Source organism: Syngnathoides biaculeatus, chromosome 12, assembly GCF_019802595.1.
Source record: "Syngnathoides biaculeatus isolate LvHL_M chromosome 12, ASM1980259v1, whole genome shotgun sequence".
NCBI lineage: Eukaryota > Metazoa > Chordata > Actinopteri > Syngnathiformes > Syngnathidae > Syngnathoides > Syngnathoides biaculeatus.
Window position 1 is genome coordinate 13894119 of NC_084651.1, and position 22811 is coordinate 13916929.

Below are 22811 nucleotides of genomic sequence, written 5' to 3' on the forward strand. Positions count from 1 at the left end.
TTGAGTGGATTGCATGCTTCGAGCTATCATTAGCATGAGTAAATTTTACGACAACTATCAATCAATCAAGCCATCAACATTATCAATCCATCCATGTTCTTAACCGCTTATCCTCACGAGGGTCGCGGGAGTACTGGAGCCAATCCCAGCTGTCATCGGGCAGGAGGCAAAGTATACTCTGATCTGGTTGCCAGGGCATATGAAGACAGACAACAGTCGCACTCACAATCATACCTAGGGACAATTTAGAGTCTCTAATTAATGTTGCATGTTTTTGGGATGTGGGAGGAAACGGTTGTGCCCGGAGAAAACTCACGCAGGCACGGGGAAAATATAGAAACTCCACACAGGCGAGGCCGGGTTTACCTGAGGCCAACGGTTTCTGGCTGTTCAACCGTGCCCCCCAATACTATAAAAAAATAAGTAAAAATTTGAACGTCACAAAAAGTTATTTTTTTTTTTTCAAGGTGATGTGCAGTACTGTAATCCGGCGAACGTGTAGGCAGCGGGACTAGACGAACAACAAAACGAGTGCTCACAAATCATAACAGGGCGGGGCGTAAGGAGTCCACATTTCCTGGTTTGGCATGACGTCGGCAGTTCCCCGCGTTCGTGGAACACTTAACACTGTTTGGCGGGATTTGACCAGGAAGGAGCCCTTTTCATTATATCGGTAAATAGATTTACTACATTTATATTGTGTTACTCTGGCAGAGATGTCATTGGTATATCACAACGGCGGAACTGTCTTTAGTTTGCTTGTTTTTACTCGTTTGTTGTTCCAACAATCTTCGTGCTTCATGTTGTCAGGCCATCCAAGCATCCATTTTCTGAGCCGCTTATCCCCAGAAGGGTCGCATTTATCATTTTGTTACTGTACGAACATCAACAATGAATATGTTTTGAGTGGCGTGACTTTGCCTGCTAAGATAAACTGGTTTTACCCAAATCCACACAACGATAAATTCTTTGCTAGCTGTCTTGACGAATAGTGTAACAGTCATTGCAACATTGAGTGTGTTCGTAAATAATGTAACCGAAAATCACATTTTAAAAGCATGTCTCAGTCAGTAGGATTTAATGTACAGTATTTCCACTCCACTGCAACATCAGTATTAAACAGCGTTAAATTAATACATCTTTGGAGGAAACTAGAACTGTACTTATTTGTTTTTGTTATGGATAGTGAGTGTATGTATAAAAATATCATGGCAGTAGTTCATGAGATAAAATGTTTGTTACGGAGAGTGATCCTCAAAAAATAGCAACAGTGTGAGTGTTTGGGAATACTTATGGTATGGTTCTGGTCTCCAGTGGTACATCTAATACGCACACAACTGGACTCTCTTGTAGACATCATGGAGTTTACCAGCAGAAGATGGAAGTCTGCTATCAGTCCCCGGAAACAGCTCTATGGACTTCCTCTGCAATTCTATGGACAACCGCCGCTCGAGAACATCTCTCTCACAGAATTTGAAACATTTGCCGTGGAGAGACTGAAACGTAAGCGCACGCCGAATAACATTTAAACGTGCATGTTGCTCTTCAGGTGTCATCAAATCATGATGTCCTCGTGTCTCTCATCTTTTGACCCTACAGTGCTGAAGACTGTTGAGAATTTGGGTGTGAGCTATGTGAAACTGTCTGAGCAGTACATCAAGAAGTTGGATATTGAGTTTAGGAACTTGAACTTTCCTTACAGAGTAGAGGCTGTGAGTCGTACTTTTGACAGTTGTGTTAGTAGCATGTTAAATCCAGATCAACAGCAAACTAAAATGGTTTCGAGCCAATAATTGTCATATTGTTACTACAGGATGACAGAAAAATTCAAAGCGGGCCAAGTGAATACGAGAAACGAAGAAAGGACCACATATCCCACTTCATTTTGAGACTCGCCTATTGCCAGACGTAAGTGATGTTTGCAAGTGTGTAGTGCGTCCCAATAGAACAGGTACCAAAAAATATTTCGATGGGGGATCTTTACAGGGAAGATCTCAGAAGATGGTTCATACAACAGGAAGTGGATCTATTGCGCTACCGCTTCAATGACCTGCCTCCGAAACTGAAGTTGGAATTTCTACACAAAAATAATCTAAAATATGATGCGGTATGATTTATTTATTATGGGAGATACCAATTAACATGTATATTTGTTTGTACTACACATTGTGTTGTTTACTATGGTTGCACATTAATCCACTTACACTAGCTTTCCTGTAAGGAGAGTTGAGGTTGAATTTGAAGCTAGATTTTTGATACAGGCAGCAGTGAGTGGTTAGTATGTCTGCCTCACAGTTCTGAGGTCTGGTGATTAAATTTCAGATCTAAGACCAACGGTGTATTGCATGCAATGTAAATATATTGGTAAAATTTGAGTTTGTGCCAGTAATTTTTTGATTCAAAATAAGAAAGGCAGCAGTTTTATCAAATAAAGCTGAATAACCTAGACGTTCTCACTAGATGGCGCTGAGACCCACAAAGTGATTTTTAAATCTTTTATGCATTTCTTGGGGGTGTGCTGGCTCTTCTCTGAACTGACTTCGGGTGTGAGGTGGGGTAGACCTATTAACTTATAGCCTACCGTCTTGAATTAACCTAACATGCATGTTTTTGGAACATAGCATAAATCTCCATACTTCTTTTTGGACATAATTAACGATGAATAACTATTCCTATGTAGTTGTGTGTCAAACTTTATCCATTTGAACTTAAAAAAAATACATTTTGAAAGAGTACATTCAAACACTAATAGCAATAATATACATGGGTTTTTCAGTAATGTAGAGCTGAATACTAGAATTCCAATGATTTAAGAATTCAGAAACTTCCTCACAACTTGAGTATTTTTACTAATGCAGAGATCTTAACGTTTCTTTATTTTTTTTAACGATGTATAAAAAAATAATCTGTAAGGCAAACAAAAATCAAAAGAAATGGAATTGTCTGAATATCCTTCCATCCATTAGTTTTCTAATGCTCATCCTCTCGGGTGAGGTCCACTTTGGGTACCGCCAATTGCAAGACACATAAAGACAAAAAAACACTTTCACTTACATACACACTAATTTAAAGTAATAAACTCAACTTGCATGTTTTTGGAATATGGGAGGAAGCTGGACTACCCGCAGAAAATAATGTAGGGAAAACATACAAATAAGAGACAGGAAGGGCGGAGCTTAGATTCAAACCACAGAACTGTGAAGTATGAACCAAATTCCCCATTTGAATTTCTTATTTTAAAAACAGAAAGAAGCATATGTTCATAAATGTGAGATAAAGTATAACTTATTTACTTCCACTCCTTTTCCATGATAGAATAAAGTTAGGTTAGAAATACTTCAAGTATATTAAAAGAAAACTACTTCAGCCACGTCTTTACCAAAAATACTGCAATAAAGTCTACATTGTTCAGTCAAAAGTATAACCACCAAATGTGAGCCACTCTGTACAACAACCACTGAGATAATGTACATTAAAATTATCACCACCTTCATCTCTAAATTTATTTCAGATTCCTATCGAGGAGAAGCGAGATCTCCAAGATAAACTTGTCAACTCCAGCTACGGGGTTAGTGGAATCACCGTGGAGGATCAAGAGTTCTACAAAGTGAGTTACTCACACTCACTGTGCATCTTGGGTGGTGTTGCACTTCTGACAATAGAACATGACACATTTTCCAAATTTTTGTCAGACTTGTTTAACTCAAACCTTTGATGCTACTGTAAGGCAGCAAACTGGCCTTACCGCTTGCTTTGTTCATCTTAACGTCATCTTCTACGTAAAGGAATTGAAAAATAAGTATTCCAGGGTTGAGAATTTTCTGTCGATTGGCGGATTTCTGACTTTTTCAGACCAAAATGACCATTCTCGAGATAAGCGCAAATCAGTTGAGGAAATTTCAGTGGGGAGTGGTAGGGCAGGGCTAAGGTATCGTGCGCCTGCCTCACGGTGGTGGGCTCCGAGCGTAAAGTTCAGCTTAGTGCTAGCACGAGCACGACTATCATAGGCCGTTCTAACTTGCTCGGTAGTGTAAATGTTTGCATTTTGCGACGTAAACATTAAAACTTGTTTGCGGCAGATTACTCGATTGGACAACAGAGTTATACAGTATTACGATCCAATCGTGTTAGTGGTTAATCGAGTTTCACCATTGTCATGTACATGTGTTCTCAGTTCTCAGAAATCGCAGTGTAACTTGTTAATTAGCCTAGTAATGGCGCGTCAGATTTAGCGCAAACTGAGCGACGGTGTGTTCAAAGTTTTACAATGGCGAAAGTGTTAGAAAAAAAGGGTGAAGAACAAGCGAGGGCAATTGACAAGGATGCTGGAATCAAAAACTGTTTCAGACGTCCATGGCTTGAAAAAAGTGTAACCGTCCAGATAGGACCGTAAACGGTATCAACGTGTCTAACCGAACACATACAAAAAGTGGACATTCCCGGCAAAGTGCTGTGCACACTGTGTTCCGATAGGAGCAAAAAATATCCAGGAGGAAACTCAACCCCCTCCATTGACAGACATTTTCAGTGTTTTTCCAAATTGGTCATTCTCATCCCTGGTATTTTCAACTTTATTTTCAAGAAGTGATTAGTTATTGCCTGTAAATTTGTATTTTAAGTCTTACCTGTGTGCTTTTTTTTGTTTTTAAGGTATTAAAATTTACCTGACTCAGTTAATCTTTGGCTGCAACTACAGTTTTAAACTGTGAATGCTCCAATGGGATTAATGTTGTGACACATCCGTGCAAATATTCAGATAAATGGTGTGTTATTCTTTAAAAAGTATAACCCTTTTAAAACACAGTTGCTATGTTTACTGTTGTTGAGGTTCCTTTCCAAGATGCTCTGGATCTGGTACGAACACGGAAAGTCTACCTCAAAGCGGGCTACGTGTACGTTCCTCACCACGACATCGTCACAATTGTGCTCAATGATTTTCGTACAAGATTGTCTAAAGCTCTTGCGGTAAGTGTCTATTTTGCAAAGGTATTTGCTTAGAGGTTCTGTAATAGTCTCGTGTAGTGAGACGAAATCTTTGTACAAGGGACCAGTTTTTTGGATGAAGATTTTTCACAGACGGGGTTGTGGTACCCGGGTAGCAATAATTATTGTATAGTGTCATATCAACTCACCATAATGCAGAATCAGTGTGAGTACTTCGTTTGGTGTTCCGTAACTACAATTAAGCAAGGAACTGGTACATTGTTTTAGGCTTATTTGAATGCATTTTTTGAACAGATTTTCTATTAACAATATCATACAAAAAACTGAATTTACCCAGAACTCCTCTGATTTTCCATAGGGGTGCTGCATTGTATTCAGGTTTAAGTGGTCGTTTGAACCTGACCAAGGCTTTTGACAGACTGTGATTTTTATGAAATCTTTTCATGTTGCAGCTGTCAAGAGCTTTTGTGGCAAAATGTGAATATTCTGCCTTGACATTAATGCAGAGTGTTTAGAGGTTTGTAATGGTCTCAAACATGGAGGTCATTATCGTTTTTCAACCTTAATTGGGGAGTTTGCAATTTAACACAACAAAACACGTTTTGTCGTGCTAAAACTGTCTGCATGGGATGACAGTAATATTAGAGTCAAATGATCTGTGAGTGAAAATAAATCAGCCCTCCCTGGTCGCTTCTTCTGCTTCTAATTAGATTTTTTTAAGGTACCACTATGCCCAAGAAAAACAGTCAGGGACAGAAGACATAACTGACAACATGTCAATCATTTCTGATGCACGCATACGCATAGTGGGCACAACCCCCCGGCCTTGGGCTGACCTCTTCTACATCAGAAAATGTAATGGGGTGATATTATAACACAAAATTTTATGGGTTTGAAGCTTGTTTTTTTGAGGAATGTGCAATCACTTAAAAAGCAAAAAGAGTTCATAAAATTAGTACCTGTCATTGAGAAATGTTATTAATTCCACGTTGCATCTCTATCCTCAGCTGCCTTAACTCCCTCGACGTCTGAAAGGCAACTCCCCCGTTTACGGTCGTTCTGTTTTGGAATCAGAGTCGTCCACTTTCTTCTTTTTAGTGTTTCCTGCTTCTTCAGTTTGGTTTTTCTGGCTAGTCTCGTGTCCAGTTTTTGGAAAACTAGAGCTAGGCACTATTTTTCTCCCAGAGGTGGACATTCCATAATAGTTTGAGCAGAGTTGCTGTAACATAAGGGAACAAACAGGTCAACACAAGGCTGTGGGGGTATGCCCATTGTGAGTTGGCTTGCGATTGCATGAGAAAAGTATAACATCTTTCCAGGCACAACTTCTTCTATCTCTGGTTTAAATTATTTTTCCTTTGATACAGTAGTTTCTTGCAAATAAAATTAGAGGCACAAGATGTGAGCAAAGCGGTCAGATTTTTTTCACCGATCTTTTTACCCATATGCTAACTGTCAGTACGAACTGACAAATATCACTTGGTGTTTTTTTTTTTTTTTTTTTCTTCGCTTAAAACAAGTGTTCCTGTTTAAGTATCGATAGGGGTTATCCATCCAGCTTGTTCGCAAATGTTTTACCGAGCCATTTCATTCCTATCCCAGAGTCTTGGGAAGGAACGCTGAAACTCTTAAACTGTTGCTGGTGGTCATGCACCATCTGGGAGAATGAAGGTCCGACTTCAGTCCATTTCTTAATCCCTGTTCTTTTGTAAAACGTTAAAATCCCAGTGTTCACTCTTTGTCTCCATCATTTTGGGGTGGGGGGAATGTCACAAAGGTAAGCAAATTTCAAGATCCCATCATTGTTGCTGGAAAAACTATGCCACTGGCAACTGTTTTTAGAGAAGAAATTGCTGCAGGGACTTTAGTAATTCAAAATCTCTAACCAGCCATTTGCTTCTGTAAAGCCATCTAACTTGTGTGTACAAGAGAAGGCATTTTATGTTCAGCATTCATCTCTTCACAGCTACTCAAACAGATGCAAATTAAGGGCATGTGCTTTGATGTGGATGGTGACAGTTTTCGACTCGACAGCATTTCCTTAGGGGATGACACAGTGTATAGATTCACTTTCAAAAGCGACCTCCTTGATCTGTGTTGTCAGACCCAAAAGCCGTCCAGTCATTTGTCTTTGTCTTCTCAATATGTGATCGTTCAAGGACTTAAATAGCAGCGGTGGCTTTGGTTGGCAAAAACAATACACATAACAAATCCTCATGCACATCCTCTTGACACAGAAATGAGCAATATAGCCTTCTTTACAAGCTCAGTAGATTCGTCTACCTGGATTGTGTCATGTGGGGGCTTATATATAATCTCTTTTAATTGTACCTCAATGCCCTTTGCTTTTCATCCATTAGCCTTATGGTGCTACCCAAAAGAGGGATATTTACTACCATTTTTACTGTAGTCCCTCCAAATAGTTCCCTGCAAATATCCAAATATTTTTTGCCTCAGCAATGCTGTCCACAACAGAGAGTGATGCCTTCAATGCGGACACATTTTGTACAAGTGATCCCCCTTCAGAACAGTTTCTATCATTGTTTTTTTTTTTTTTCTCTCAATACATTCCGGAGGGTTTTCTATTCAAGTTTTGTCTCAATTTCCCAAAGCAGTTTTTAGGTCACTGCAAACTGCACAGCTGGTGTGCAGCTTGTGTTTCACCCGTTGCAATGAACACGTAACTGCTATAGGCTTCTTTGTGCTTTTCTTTTTAAATGCATTTTTCTTTTTTTTTTGGCAGTCTGTGACCCTTCAACAGCCCCATTGTTTGCTTGTTTCTTCCCATTACAGCGCTCTCATATTTTTAAATAATGAATTTCATTTTTCTTAAGATTAGCTCTTGTGACCACTGAGCAGTTGTGGGGCAAGCGAGGACAAATTTGTAATTCCAAAGCAAAATCTCTGCATGAGTAATGGGGATTTATTTATTTTTTTTAAACATCCTTTTGTCCTGCCGATATCAGGGGTTGGGGACCCCTGCTCGAGAAACTGGGAAACTTAGGGGGGTGGGGGGGAATGAATAAATGTATTTCTTTCTTTCAGTCATCCAGTAAATCAATTAAGGTCCTTTGGTTTTTATTAAAGGAGATAGAACAGGTGACAAAATGCATTTTATGACTCAGTAGTGCACGCTTAAAGTAATATCGGTTGATGTTAAAATACATTTTTTATAATGATCTCAAACCTGTCACAGTTGTTAAGAGTTAACAGTGCATCACAGTGTTTCTCTACATTATTTTCCTCTTGTTGTCTACCTGCATCTGGCTACGGTACTCTTATTTTACAACAGCTGTGCTTGTACAGTACATGTTATACTGGAGTTCTGTTTGTTAGCTTTAGTGTGCTGAAGAAACTCAGGTTTCAAGTGAGAGGAAACGTGTGTGCATAATGACACAAGATGTCTATAGGGGTGTGGTGCATGCAATGTGTTTGTGGGCACAGAAGGTACAATGTTTCCATGCTCACCCTCAGGCTCATGTAACATCATATAATAGGATGTTTTGTGGGAAGCTGGAGGCTCTTTCCGTAACATAATGTGTGTATGTAACGAGACAGCTGAGGTCCACTAGTGTAGAGACGAACGTTTGGAACAGGTGCAAGCACAAGCAACACTGCTTTATTGGTATGACTAGACATAGAGGGACCTAGCCTGGGGTGTAGTTGTTCTGCTAGAAATACCTTATTGCCCGTTTATTTTCACCTGAAGCCTCTGTGACCTGTTGGTTTACAGAAAAAAATATATTCCGTTTATATTACGACATATGGTATACCCCACGAGTTGTTAATTAAAGGTCAGTTTTCATCTTCCAGTTTATCCGTTACCATAATTCCACAAATACTCCTCAATTGATATCCACAAGGATTTAAGAATGGTTCGGCAATGGAGAAAAAAAAGAATACTCGGTGAAATTTTCCACTTTTTACATTGAGAATTTTTTGTTCACATTTTCTCAGTTTCACTGTGAATAACACTATTATTCCCTGTAAAGAAGATAAACATTATGTGGTAGTAGTGATAAAATCCCTGGCAAAATCTAATGATTAAAGATTTGGCAAATGTATAAAAGGTGTCAAAATTATGAAAAATCAAGCCATTGTTTCACCTCTCAATCGTCTTTTGGCAACATATTTCCACGTTTGAGCAATCACAGCCAGAATCAACCACAACCCTTTCCACCTGCAGCAGATTGGTTGTTTTCTCTCATTTTTAAATTAGATGTAGTAATATGTAGTAGTCTTGCATTACCGAACATTGGCCACCTAAAGGTGGGCTGGCTATCAATAAAAATTGAAAGCATATTCATTCAATTAATTCATTCAAATCCCGACCCAGCCTGTGTGGAGTTTGCATGTTCTCCCCGTGCCTGCATGGGTTTTCTCTGGTCAATCGTATTTCCTCCCACATCCCAAAAACATGGATTATTACATGGAGACTGTAAATTGCCCCAAGGTGTGATTGTGAGTGGGACTGTTGTCTCTCTCCATGTGCCCCGCGATTGGTTGGAAACCAGTTCAGGGTGTACCCTGCCTCCTGCTCAATGACAGGTGGGATTGGTTCCAGCATTCCCGCGACCCTTGTGAGGCTAACCGGCTCAGAAAATGGATGAATAAATAGATAGGTTCTTATATCGTGGGACATTGGGGACTCATGTCATTAACCCAGCTGTCACTGGGGAGCCTTTTTAGCCACGGCCCCAAAAATCTGGAACACGGAAAGAGTTAAAAAAAAAAAGTTCCACAATTCAGTAAAAGAGTACATAGTTCTGTCTTTTGACATTGTCAGCAATTATATATACAAAGATGTATAATATATTTAGAAATTATGAATACAAATTTAATATACATCATTAAGTTCTTTACAAATTTCACACAGACCAGAGGATGGTATCAGTCATGCTTTTTTTTTTTCTTCAAATCTTTTGTCATAACAATCAAATTATATCACCCATTGCTTGTTTTTTTAGCCATCATTGTATTCAAACAGAAAAATGATGCCTTTGAACACAAACAAGGTCCTCTTCTCTATTTGGAAATTTGGATGTAACGTATGTGACCACCTGCTTTTGTCTTCACTGATGAAATTGCGACATCTTGTTCTTAAGTGAGTACTCTACAAATGTGGTTCCACAATGTAGCAACTCCTAAAACTGAAACAAACTTGACAGCAGCTTTTATGCACAAAGCTCAATGAGAAAGTGATAGCTGTGAGAGAAGTGTTGAATGGGGAATCAAACCGGGTTTGCCACTCGTGATTGCTAAACATTACAGCATGCATGAAGTCACTGTTGCTTGTGAAACTTGGCCACTGATCTCTGTCAAGGGACTGGCCACTGTCGTCTTCAAATTGGAAAAGCAAATGAGAAACCAGTGTAACTGCACAATTAAGTGTAATGGCTCATGTCCTCCACTGGGGACAGAGGATGGCTTTATAAATGTACGTATCTTTTCAAAGGATGGTTCAAGCTTGGTCACATCTTTGTTATTGTGCTATAGTACATGAAGTGTTAAGTGGCTGTGTAAAAGTCCACCAGTTCTGCACTGCACTGTTGTTGATTAGAAGACACACTCATTAAATTGTAACTGCGTTTACAAGGAGAACAATCCATTAACCAAGCGGTGTTATTAAGCAGGGGGGTTAAAATGCCAGTTAATTATAACACAAGCATTGTGAAATCCAGACTGTGCTGGCCATTTTTTCAAACTTGTTGGATTTCTAATATGTCATATTTTGTGCAGCAATTCACCTCCCCCCACCCACTACATCACCACAACTCCCCAGAAAAATCCAGCCAAGATACAAATCCATGTGCCTGTGAGCTCATAATTTTTCTTCACGGTACTTAATCTTTACCCTCAACGGGCCGTGTTCGTGTCGTCTCATCCTTCGACTCACCCACGATGCCAATCTCTCCCACAGCTGGCTGCGCGTTGGCTACCGGCAGTGCAGTCTGATGAACGGCTCCAGCCGCTCCTGAATCACCTCAGGTAAGTGGCGGAATTCATAACTTTTAGCTGACCAGTTCCTCCTGAGAGGACCTGGTGCGGAATAGATTTTTGGCAACAAGGGGCATTTGCGGTCCAGCAGCTCCAGATGTTTTACACACATTCGGGCAGAGATCCCTGTTAACTGTGTGAATGATAAACACAACATAAGTTCCATTAATCAACCAGTATAAACAAACACAGTATGATGTGTCACTTTATTTTCACAAAGCAGTTGTGTAATCTTTAATGAGTCCTCCCTTGCTGTTGATTAAATCCATTAAAAAGCAATCTAATTGTTCATTTAATCATTACGTCGTCTCAGTTTACTCAACTCTGAAACATTTGTCTGTACTTACTGATCGAAAACCACAAACTAGAAAGGCAAACCCCATCACAACATCAATACCCAAGTAAGCAGCTCAGAACACTACGAGGGTGTCATCTTTGGGAGAAAGCAAAGCACGTTAATAGGATGGAGGAAGCCATGTCGGCTCATTGTTGTGATAAGAATTAGTGGGCAGCTTGTTGCGATTAGTAGGCAGTTCCCTAATCTGTGGTGGCGGTCCACATTGGAATGAAAAACAGCCCTATGTGAGAGTGCCAAAATCTACTGGTATTGATTGACTGCCTCAAGAGTTGGTCCTTTTTAAGGTTTCCAATGGAGGTGAATGTGGAAATTTATGCATTGCACAAGGCCTTGGTACCTTACTACTGCACCTGATGGAATTCTCAAGACCACTTTCGAAAGGATACAATTTGCATCGTTCTGTGTGCAGAATCACGTTTTTTGCAAATGTCAGTCATCAAAGCGATTCCAATTGTCCTCGAAAGCTTTTATGCGAAGGTTTTGAACAATTAGTTGTTTTTTTTCCTGTGAGTAATTTTACATCAACTCCTCTTTATTTCAGCCTTCAGTGTATTCAGAAATGTGTTTTTCCTTTATTAGCCATTCCTATTTGGGACAGGACTACAGCATCCAGAAAAACGTTGGTAAAATCTCCTTGGAACAAATTGATTCAGTAAGTCGCTTGGAATCTGAATTTGCTTGTCTTTCCTAAATTATGCTAGTGTGTGCTTTAACCATTTCTTATTGTCCACCTGCAGCTGTCAGGCAAATCCTTCCCTCTTTGCATGAGGCAGCTCCATCAGTCCTTAAGGGAGAATCACCATCTCCGCCATGGGGGCCGCATGCAGTATGGCCTCTTTCTCAAGGGCATCGGTCTCTCTCTGGAGCAGGCGCTTCAGTTCTGGAGGTCAGAATTCATCAGAGGCAAAGTGGATGCAGACAAGGTTAATACTTTGTTATATTTTCTTTTTTTGTATGTTTTTTACTTTATAACTTGTTGTGGATGAGGTACAGTGATTGCTGCTGTGACCTGTCTTCGAGTGGCCCGGCACAACAATGGATATTTTTGTTTTTATAACTTTTTGCTAATCACTCAGGTTGTTTATCATTACATCTATCTGTTGCTCAGTATCAGTGGCAAACCATGGGAAAATATTTTTGCATCGTTTCACTTAAATGCAAAGACTAACATTTCTACTAAAACTTTCTAATAAGGGCCCCTAAACAATAGGCATTTGAAGAAATATCCTGGATGTTTCAAAAAGTTATTGTTCAGGTATCATTTAATTGTTTTTGACTCCAGAGCGTGGTCCAGAGGTTGGTGTTAGATATGATTAAAGGAAACGTGCTGTTCCGCAATTCTTCTTCCAAAATTATTTTTACGAGAAATTTGAGAGAAACAACTATTGTAACAATAGTGAAATGCAAAAGCCAAGTGTCACAAAGGCACTCTAGCGTTGTTGAGAAGACCAAGCATATTAACATGTAAATGTAGCCATGTGAAAGGCTGTGTATCATCTGAAAATAGCGCATTATGATGGTTATGGGGATGACGTGTTATTGACACTTTAAAGTTTGCTTAAATTCATGACTGCAGCCCAATAACTTAGCCGAACATGGTATTTTATGTTTCAAATAATTCTAGTTATCTTAATATTAAGACATGCAATTTGTTACTGTTTTCCATCAAACTTCATCTGCTTCGCCTTAACTTCTGGAAATGTCTGCCTGTTTTATTGTGATTCTTTCTATTTACTTCAACGTCTTAAAGTAATTTAGACTTCACCGCAGAAGAGCCATGAGCACACAAAAAAACTCCTTTAAACAAGATGCAGTGTGTTCTGTGTAGGCTGTGATGCATGAAAATACAGCTCGTTCTTCATTCATTTTGTAAAAAATGGGTTCTGCTCCTCTAATGTTATTTGCAGCCTGCACCGGTATTGGAGTCTAATGTAATACCTTTGGGAGAACAAATTCTGATGTGGTTCCATAACTCATCTGTCACTGAGAATTCACATCAAGAAATGTCACTCGTAGTTTGTTTTATTAGTTTTTGCACTTAGTAAACAAAAAATATTTCAGGATTCATGCCACTTTGTCCTGCTGTCTTTTGTTCCAAAAGCACACCAGCAGAATAATTAACTACTTGCTCATCAGTTTTCTTCTGCCATCCCTCGTGCCTTCCACCATCTGGTCGTGTGACTACTTGAGTCGACCACATTTATAGTTATCTTAGTTCAACATTGAAATCCCAGAGCTCTTTTTTCCCCCCACAAGACGGCGCTGACCCACTCGCCCTGCTTATGCTGTATGTGTTGTGTCAGAGGTTGGTCTTTGTGGTAGGCTGCACAAGGGCCACCTCATTAGTATGCGACAAGCACATCTGAGGAAGTGGGAGCCAACGAAGCTGTGAGGGAGGGCCAGAGGGAGAGACGATGCAATAGCGGCAAAAAATTGATGAAATCCATACCTGCTGTGCATTGTCTTGTATCAGAATTTGATTGCTGGATGTGTGTTTGCCATGTGTGCGCGTGCGTGTGTGTGTGTAGGAACTGGAACTTGGAACCTTCCGCTGTTGCATTTTGGGTAAAGACTGCTGTACAGTTTATATCTGTAAATATAATTGACTTAAGGCGGCACGATGGAAGACTGGTTGGAGTGTCCGCTTCACAGTTCTGACCTACCAGGTTCAAATCACAGCCCCGCCTGTGTAGAGTTTGCATGTTCTCTCTTTGCCTGGTTGGGTTTTCTCTCCAGTTTCCTCCTGCATCCCCAAAATATGCATTAATTGAAGACTTTAAAATGCCCATAGGTGTGACCCCGAGTGCGATTGCTTGTTTGTTTATATGTGCCTTGTGTTTGCCTGACAACCAGTTCAGGGTATACCCAGTCTTCTGCCCAAAGATAGCTGGGATAGGCCCTAGCACTCCCTTGTCAGGATAAGCGGCTCAGAAAATGGATGAATGGATGGATAATTGAGTTAATTGATTTATACAACTGGCCCACGGTTAACTTAACAGGCAGCATTTCCTACAGTGTCTCTTTCCAACAACACTTGTAAATATGCATAATAGACTCCTATCACTGCTCCCTAATCCCCCCTATAATAATTTCAGGCACATTAAATGTTTTAAGAGAGGCTTCTGATATAATGAACAGAAAATAGTGTCTGGTTGGACTTCAAAACGCCCCTTTGCCACAGACAAATATCTCTTAGTTCCAGATTTGGCCGTTGTAGCAAATCACCAGACAAGTCACCAGACAGCGACTGGTACTCTTATTTCTGGATTTGCAGCACAAAAGGGGTGTATCGTATCGCACGCCTGTTTTTTTTTTTGTTTTGTTTTGTTTTTTGTGTGTGTGTGTGTCAAGCACATCTCTATGTTATTGACTTGTTACGATGGTGGGAAAAAGGAAGCACAGTCACTAACCTTGCAGCTCATGAACGCAAACCCGACTCAACACAGTGCGACAACTTTCTTACACCAGCGGTCAATTGTAACCTCTCTTAAGCACCAGTGAACTTCCATGGCAGTATTATCTGGTTAGCTACTACCCTATCGTCCGATTCTGAGTAGACCATCACAGCAATGTTTAAAAAATAAGTTAATGTCAACGTTAAAACTTTTCATTTTTATAATAATTTTCTACTATATTAAGTGGTCCTAACCCTATGAAAAAAAGAGCTTCAGATTGAAACTGCGACAGACAACCCCTACATCCCGATGAGTGAGTTAAATCGATAATTTAATAAGTTCATAGGAGTGCAAGATCAAAAGAACAAAATGGTAATAGTTACTGGGTTGCGAGTTAGTAATACATTTGTTGAGATTACAGTCATAATGCATGATTAATTCATTTAAGAGGTGTGTTGCAGTACTTTTATCTAGATTTACTGCTGTAAACATTTGGGCTTTTACACCTTTAAAGGCTTTGATTTTACTATTTTAATCTAAAAATACTGATTAAGTTAATGCAGTAAATGTTAATATTTCTGTTTAACCTCTATAGTTGGTTGGTTTTTGAATAAAATAAATCTTGCATGACATGACTCTTCTTGTGAAACAAGAGTTACATATTGGGCCTGCAGTAAAACGTTTAATTATTTTTAAGTATTTCTTCACAAGTTATAGTATGCAAATTTCAGCTACGGAGTTAGTTGCCTGCCCCCTTTGGTTGGGATTTCGACTTCTAACTTGTACATCACCAACTTGTTAGCAGTACATTACACTCATACCTTGTTTCTGAGTGTGGAAATGCCTGCAGTGTAGATTATAAATGGGAGTACTTTAATGTAATTACATCCAAAACAGATTGGACCTCGAGGGAGATCAGTCACTATGGACTGTGCCTAAGAAGCCATGCCAAGTGTACTGCGTATACACACATGCACACACATACGCACACACGATTGCACATAATCCTTTTGAATGTGTCCTATTTTTCTGTCTCAGGCGCCGCAGGTTTTTGTGAATGTGTCCTCACGCTGAGGGATGATCAAGAGCTCATGAGCCCAAGATGGGTGCGAGCTGCTCTTTAAATACAGCTTTTGTACTCATGTTTTTACTGCCTCCTGCTTCTTAGATTTTCTTAATGCCACCAGTTTTGGAGGTCAACTATATTCGGGTACATCCAGGATTATCTAGAACAGTAGTTCTCAAACTTTTTATACAAAGTACCACCAGCAAAATATTTAGCTCTCTAAGTACTACCATAAGGGCCAACATTAAAATAGTTTTAAAAAGCTGAATACAACTGATTGTACTTTAAAAACTATACTCGACTTGATGGAAGAAATGTACTGTGCAGGGGAGGTGGGTGAAAAAATAAAACTTTTAGTTTCAATAAGCTATAATTACAAGCTTCATTCTCCTGCTTTTTTTGTATAATTCATTTGAGTGATTCTATTGTGGGCCACCATAGAATGAGTCCACGTATTACTTGTGGTAATCATACCACACTTTGAGAATCACTGATCTAGAAAACAGCTGGAAATGAAAAATGTTAGAGGCAGTAAGCAGGCCCAAAGAAATGGCATGTGAATTTGACACAGCACAGAAATGAGTATTGTTAACAAGCCCACCAAATTTGAATGAATTAAAAAAAAAATGTTTAGTATATAAAGTCAGGTTTCAAAACTTGAATAAGGGCTGCTTCTCAGCTCTCAGGTGCTGCAAGTGAGTCGAATGGATACACCAAAAGGAATCAAACTTACTGAAGGGGCGATCAAATATGATGTAAATCACGTATGCATGGTCAAGTTTAAAAGTGAATTGTGATTGTGGACTATAATTATAAAAATAACTAATAATATTGTCACAGCTGAACACGGCACCTGACGACAGCGGGACGGTAGGAGGAAGCCAAGGGAGTCAGAGAGTCGGCACTCCTGCCATTCACTGGCAGCAAGTTACCCATGAGGCCATGTTGTCTCTGGTGAAAGTTTACAAAATGACAACCCGCAGCTGTAATAGCACTAGTCACAAACTGTAGATTCTTTGAAGGGCATTGGGTTAGATCTGATATCAAATCTTACTTGTATCATCAAAAAATAATCAATGTGGATCACTTAAAATTTACTTTGTGGGGAAGGCAAATTTTGCATACTTGCTTTTGCTGTTGTATAGTTTTAGGATCTCTGCTGGCGGGGAAAAGTTATTTTTCACATTTTTGCTAACTTCTTGCTTTTAAGCCTTTATGTCCTAATGATTCCCTCCAATCCTCATTAAACACAGTTACAGTAAGTGGGAGCAACGTGTCAGTGTTCATCTCAATAGGGGAGGAGGGAGGCCGGAGATTACCATATGAATCCTGGAAGGTTTTCAATAATTAATAAGAGATTTATTGTACTTGTAGACAACTTGATGCATTTTAAATTGCCATGCTAAATTGTTAAATTAGCAAATTCAAGGGTTTTTTGCAGCGTGAATGTGTTATTGAGTGTGCAAAAGTAGGGGCGTGCTGGGTGTTTTACAGTTTGAGTTTTAGAGGAGGCCTTAGTTCACTTTTAATGCAAGTGCACTGCCACATCTTGTTGATCCACTGTGGAGCCTGTGAGTGATACCCCCCCCTCCACTACACACACGTTATTTGGCAGCTCACTTCTTAATTTATGGGTCAAAACAAAAGACAACCACGTTAGCCATACTTTAGCTGGCTTCACTTCCACCACTGGTTCCCTCTAATAGCTTCATATTTCATTGAGGAAAAGCAGAGTGTCAACAGTGCCATGATATATAACTGTATCTTTTCACCCCAACCTTGCTTCCGCCACCCGTTCACACTACCCCTCTTTGCCTCTTCTTTTCTTAGTTTGACAAAGCGTACGCTTACAGCATCCGCCACATGTTTGGTAAAGAAGGCAAGAGGACGGACTACACCCCTTACAGCTGCATGAAAGTGATTATGTCAAACCCGCCCAGCCAAGGCGACCATCATGGTGAGTTGACTGGTGTTAGATGAAAAGGGAAGGTCCACTTTAGCAGGGTAGACATACAGTGAAGAAAATAAGTATTTGAACACCCTGCTATATTGCAAGTTCTCCCACTTGGAAATCATGGAGGGGTCTGAAATTTTCATCGTTTGTGTATGTCCACTGTGAGAGAGATAATCGAAAAAGAAAATTCCAGAAATCACAATGTATAATTTTATATGTATAATCTAATATATATAATATATAATAAGTATTTGAACACCTGTCTATTAGCTAGAATTCTGACCCTCAAAGACCTGTTAGTCTGCCTTTAAAAGTCCACCTCCACGCCATGTATTATTCTGAATCAGATGCACCTGTGTGAGGTCATTAGCTGCAAAAAGACACCTGTCTACCCCATACAATCAGTAAGACCCAAATGTGTAACATGGCCAATACAAAAGAGCTGTCCAAAGAAACCAGAGACAAAATTGTACAACTCCATATGACTGGAAAGGGGTATGAAGAAATTGCCGAGCAGCTTGGTGAAAAAAGGTCCACTGCTAGAGCAATCACTAGAAAATGGAAGAAGCTAAACATGACTGTCAATCTCAATCGGAGTGGAGCCCCATGCAAGATATCACCTCGTGGGGTCTCAATGATCCTTAGAAAGGTGAGAAAACAGCCCAGGACTACATGACAGGACTTGGTCAATAACCTGAAAAGAGGTGGGACCATCGTTACCAAGGTGACTCTTTGTAATACACTAAGACGTCATGGTTTGAAATCATGCATGGCACGGAAGGTTCCTAGCACATGTGAAGGCCCGTCTTAAGTTTGCCAATGACCATTTGGATGATACAGAGGAGTCATGGGAGAAGGTCAGATGAGACCAAAATTGAGCTTTTTGGTCATAATTCCACTAACCATGTTTGGAGGAAGACGAATGATGAGTTCCATCACACCATCCCTACTGTGAATCATGTTAGCATCATGCTTTGGAGGTGTTTTCTGCCATGGGACAGGACGACTGCACTGTATTAAGGAGAGGATGACCACGGCCATGTATTGTGACATTTTGGGGAACAACCTCTTTCTCTCAGTCAGAGCATTGTAGATGGGTCGTTCTGGTTCTTTCAACATGACAATGACCCAAAACACACAGCTGGGAAAACCAAGGAGTGGCTCCGTAAGAAGCATACATAAAGGTTCTGGGGTGGCCTAGCCAGTCTCCAGACCTAAACCCAATAGAAAATTTTTGGAGGGAGCTGAAACTCCGTTTCTCAGCAACAGCCAAGAAAGCTGTCTGATCTATAGAGGATCTGTGTGGAGGAGTGGGCCAAAATCCCTCCTGCAGTGTGTGCAAACCTGGTGAACAACTACAGGAAACGTTTGACCTCTTTAATTGTCAACAAAGGCTACTGTACCAAATATTAACGTTGTTTTTCTCAGGTGTTCAAATACTTATTTGCAGGTATATCACACAAATAAATAATTAAGAAATCATACATTGTGATTTCTGGATTTTTCTTTTTAGATTATTTCTCCCACAGTGGACATGCACCTTTGATGAAAATTTCAGACCCCTCCGTGATTTCTCAGTGGGAGAACTTGCAATACAGCAGGGTGTTCAAATACTTGTTTTCTTCACTGTATGTGTATTTTTGTAATTTTAACTAATCGAGTGACCGCACACATGACAATAAATTGACCAATTGTGTCTACTGCTCCTACACTGACTAAGTGGTGTACTTGAGACGACAAACAGCACAGCACATACTGTGTCCGAAAGAGTAATAAGACTGCCTGTCATAGTACATCCATGCTGATGGAAAATACAAAGCATACGTACGAGTAGTACTAGAAGAAGCTAGTAACTTCATTTTGGGTGTCATTTTAACACAGCCTAAACACCAATCATTCAGAATATTCTTTCAGATATCTGAGAATCAGCCCTTTGCTGGCACTGATCGCAATGAGGGAAAATGCTCAAATTTGTCCCCGTCTGTATGTGTGTACTGTACCGCGTTTTGGTGGCTTTCAGGAATTCGGCATGCTAAATGGACAAAACACAATTTAATCTCAGTATGACGTAGTCTCTTCATCCCCTTTTCCAACACACTGTAGTTACTTTCTTCTCTTATTCTTCTCAGGAACTTTCAGGTCCGTTTTGTAGTAGCTTGTTCTTAAGAGTTCCTATCCTGCTGCTAATAGCATAGATTTTTATTTGTCCACGGCTGTATTAATGTTTTTGGAAGAGCTCATTCTTATTTTTGATTTTTAGGCTGTCCATTTCGTCACAGTGACCCGGATCTGCTGAAGCAGAAGCTACAGTTCTACAAGGTGTCCCCCAGTGGGGTCAGTCAGGTGAGTCCTTGGGTCAACTTTGTCACTCCTGAGCCACTGTCATAAGGAGTGTGATGCAATCCTTCCTATTGTGTTCAATGTTCCGGTCAGCAAAAATAAAAATGATTGCTGTCAAAGTTGAGTTTAGAAAAGTCCAACTTGACAACTATTCCCTGCAGTTATTGGACCTGGTGAAGGGTATGCACTACCAGCTGGCATGCCAGAAGTACTTTGAGCTGACTCATAATGTAAGTAGATTTTTCTCAAGATGAAGGTAACCATGGACACAAGAGGGAGAGGCTTGACCTTTGATTTACAATCTACCACATTCCCCAAGATTGTGTTGCTGAATTTACTCCTGCAGTATCTGTGTTGATGCCAATCACTGTTGGTCCATATTAAGATACATAAGGTTACTAAAAAAATGAGAAAGCAGCACTCAGTATGTCGTGCAGTTTGACACCACAGGAAATTACAACCACAACCAGAGGTGGCAGTCTCTTCAACAGCGCTTCCCCTTTTTTTGAGCCATCGCACCCATTTTTATTAGAAAAATCTCACAACACGCCACTAAACTAAAAATGTCACCACAAATTAGGAATAGTGAAGTAATGATCACATCTCAATTTACTCTCAAATTGACTTGGTGTGAAATCTGGGTCTTTTTACCTGAACCTAAAGGAGAAGCGGTAGATGGATGGGCAAAGCTGTTTACAGTACTTGTAGAAAGCTGTTACATATAATCTGTTGCATTAATGGGAACGGGTAAATAAATACATACATTGATTGTATATTCCGTCATCTAACGGAAGAACATTTAATTGTTCTGCCGGTCAGTATACATTGCTGGCATCCTGTAGATCGGGATGTCAAACTCATCTTTGTCCTGGGCAACATTGTAGTTACGGTTTCCCTCAGAGGGCTATTATGATTGTGAAACCATAAAAATCTTTCACAGCCTAATCATGTTTACACATGTATGAAGTAGGTTTGGAATCAGAAATCAAGGGTATCCGTTTTTCAACTTGATGTTTGGCAACACAAAAATGCTTGTGATATCTCAACATTATCATTTACTGTATGACAATTGGAAAGTTTGGTGCAGATTTCAGCAAAAATCACAGAAGTTGATACAAATGATTTTCCTTCTCGAGCCACATAAAAGCACCAGGCCTTAAATTTGACACCTGTGCTGTGGATTAAAAAATATGTTCACCCAGCCATCCATTTTCTGAGCCACTTTTCCTCCTCAGGGTAGCGGGTGTGATGACCACTATGTCAGATGACTTTGGGTGAGGGAGGGTACACCTTGAGCTGGTCACCTTTATAATGCACAGCCATATGTAATACAGAATCCCAAAGTTGGCCTCAAAATTCTGGGAAAACCCTCCAATGTGCAGTATAATGCATTTTTAAGATGGTTAATTTTGCTTCTACCCATGTAATATAACGTTGTTCCCCCCCCCCCCCCCCAAAGATTATCCTCAAGTTAAGCACTTTTTTTTGTTTACTTGCTTAATTTAAAATTCACAGCCCTATTTTTATTGAGTAAATGAGAGAACAGTTGTGCTCATGTTTACCCAGGGAGAATTTGTAAGATGGGTACAATTCTTTGATGATAAAAAAAAAAAACAGGAAGGGCCAGACAAAACACATTTTATTTTTATGGGATTCAAATTAAAGTCAGGAATTTCAGGAAAGCATTATCATTGAACAAAACATAACCAAGAAATAGATGGTTGTTGTTCCGTCATTTTAAAAAACATTCCACAAATTCTGCCAGCGTATGTAATCTTTTGAGCATAACTGTACATATTATGCAGGCATACATAACCCTGTCAAATTGAAAGTGTAAAAAGTGCCACTTTTTTCATAACTGCTAGATGGCAGCATACATTTCTAAAATGTGAAAGCGTCTTGTCTTTTTTTTTTTTCTTATACCTATGTATAGTGCACATAATTGACTTGGCAATTGTGGGAGGAAAAATACTTACTATACTACACTACACTTTGGTGATTTTTTTTGCATACCAGTTGTGGTAATTGTACCAGACATTTTCCACATTTTTTACTTCCAGCCAACATCAAAACCATGCTTTTTTTTAATGCTAGGTGGAAGATGCCAATTTCTCCCTCAATCACCCCAACCAGTACTTTGTGGAGAGCCAGAAGCTTTTGGGGGGAAGCAAAGATGTCACGCGTGAGACGGTGGACACATCGCAGAGGTCGCAGGAAGTCTGCATTTAAAAACTCTTCTGCAGCTCACGAGGAAGTCGTGAACAGTAACACATCAAGGATTTGGCCAATATGACGAAAGATCTAGACTCGTACTTTCAAGATGCTTAATTTGTTCTTTTCCCACATTTAGTAAATAAATGTTTTCAGGTTTTTAAAAATTTTGCATTGCGATGCCCTTGACAGGAAAGGGCATTCACCCTCACTCTGGACTTGAAGTTACTTCGTCTTGTCCATTAAACATCTTTTCAATATGTTGACACCGAATTGTTCTTATTCTAAGTTGACTTGATGGTTGCTTTGGGGTGAGTTCGGTTTTGATGTTGCTAAGTGAAACATATTCCAGCTGTGTCAGTAACAATATTAAATTTGCTGAAAATAGTTGAATGGTGACAGCTCGTTGGACAGAACTAAAAAATTCCCACAAGTGGTGATACTCCCTGCCTCAGAATTATTTCTTTGCACAATATACGCCTAGAATACATGGCATACTCAGAACCTTTTGTCCTGTTACAGTATTTGGCAATGCAGCCTTATCTC

General features: G+C 39.8%; 1 protein-coding gene across 1 annotated transcript; it reads left to right on the plus strand.

The window, feature by feature from the left end:
• The first annotated feature begins 47 nt into the window (after positions 1-47).
• prim2 (DNA primase subunit 2) lies at positions 48-22531 on the plus strand. The gene is made up of 15 exons (XM_061837221.1): positions 48-171; positions 468-673; positions 1354-1503; positions 1600-1712; positions 1814-1908; positions 1987-2107; positions 3512-3607; positions 4828-4965; positions 10865-10932; positions 11879-11951; positions 12037-12222; positions 17591-17717; positions 19975-20057; positions 20216-20284; positions 22149-22531. Exons 3-15 carry the CDS (start codon positions 1359-1361, stop codon positions 22281-22283), a joined length of 1449 nt encoding a protein of 482 aa, XP_061693205.1. The 5' UTR covers positions 48-171; positions 468-673; positions 1354-1358; the 3' UTR covers positions 22284-22531.
• Positions 22532-22811: the final 280 nt, after the last annotated feature.

Bases quoted from the DNA above. Each gene is read 5' to 3' on its own strand.
- prim2 (XM_061837221.1), top strand. From the start codon at position 1,359: ATGGAGTTTACCAGCAGAAGATGGAAGTCTGCTATCAGTCCCCGGAAA. The intron at 3,608-4,827 runs GTGAGTTACTCA...ACTGTTGTTGAG, and splicing joins AGGATCAAGAGTTCTACAAA to GTTCCTTTCCAAGATGCTCT. The intron at 4,966-10,864 runs GTAAGTGTCTAT...TCTCTCCCACAG, and splicing joins GATTGTCTAAAGCTCTTGCG to CTGGCTGCGCGTTGGCTACC.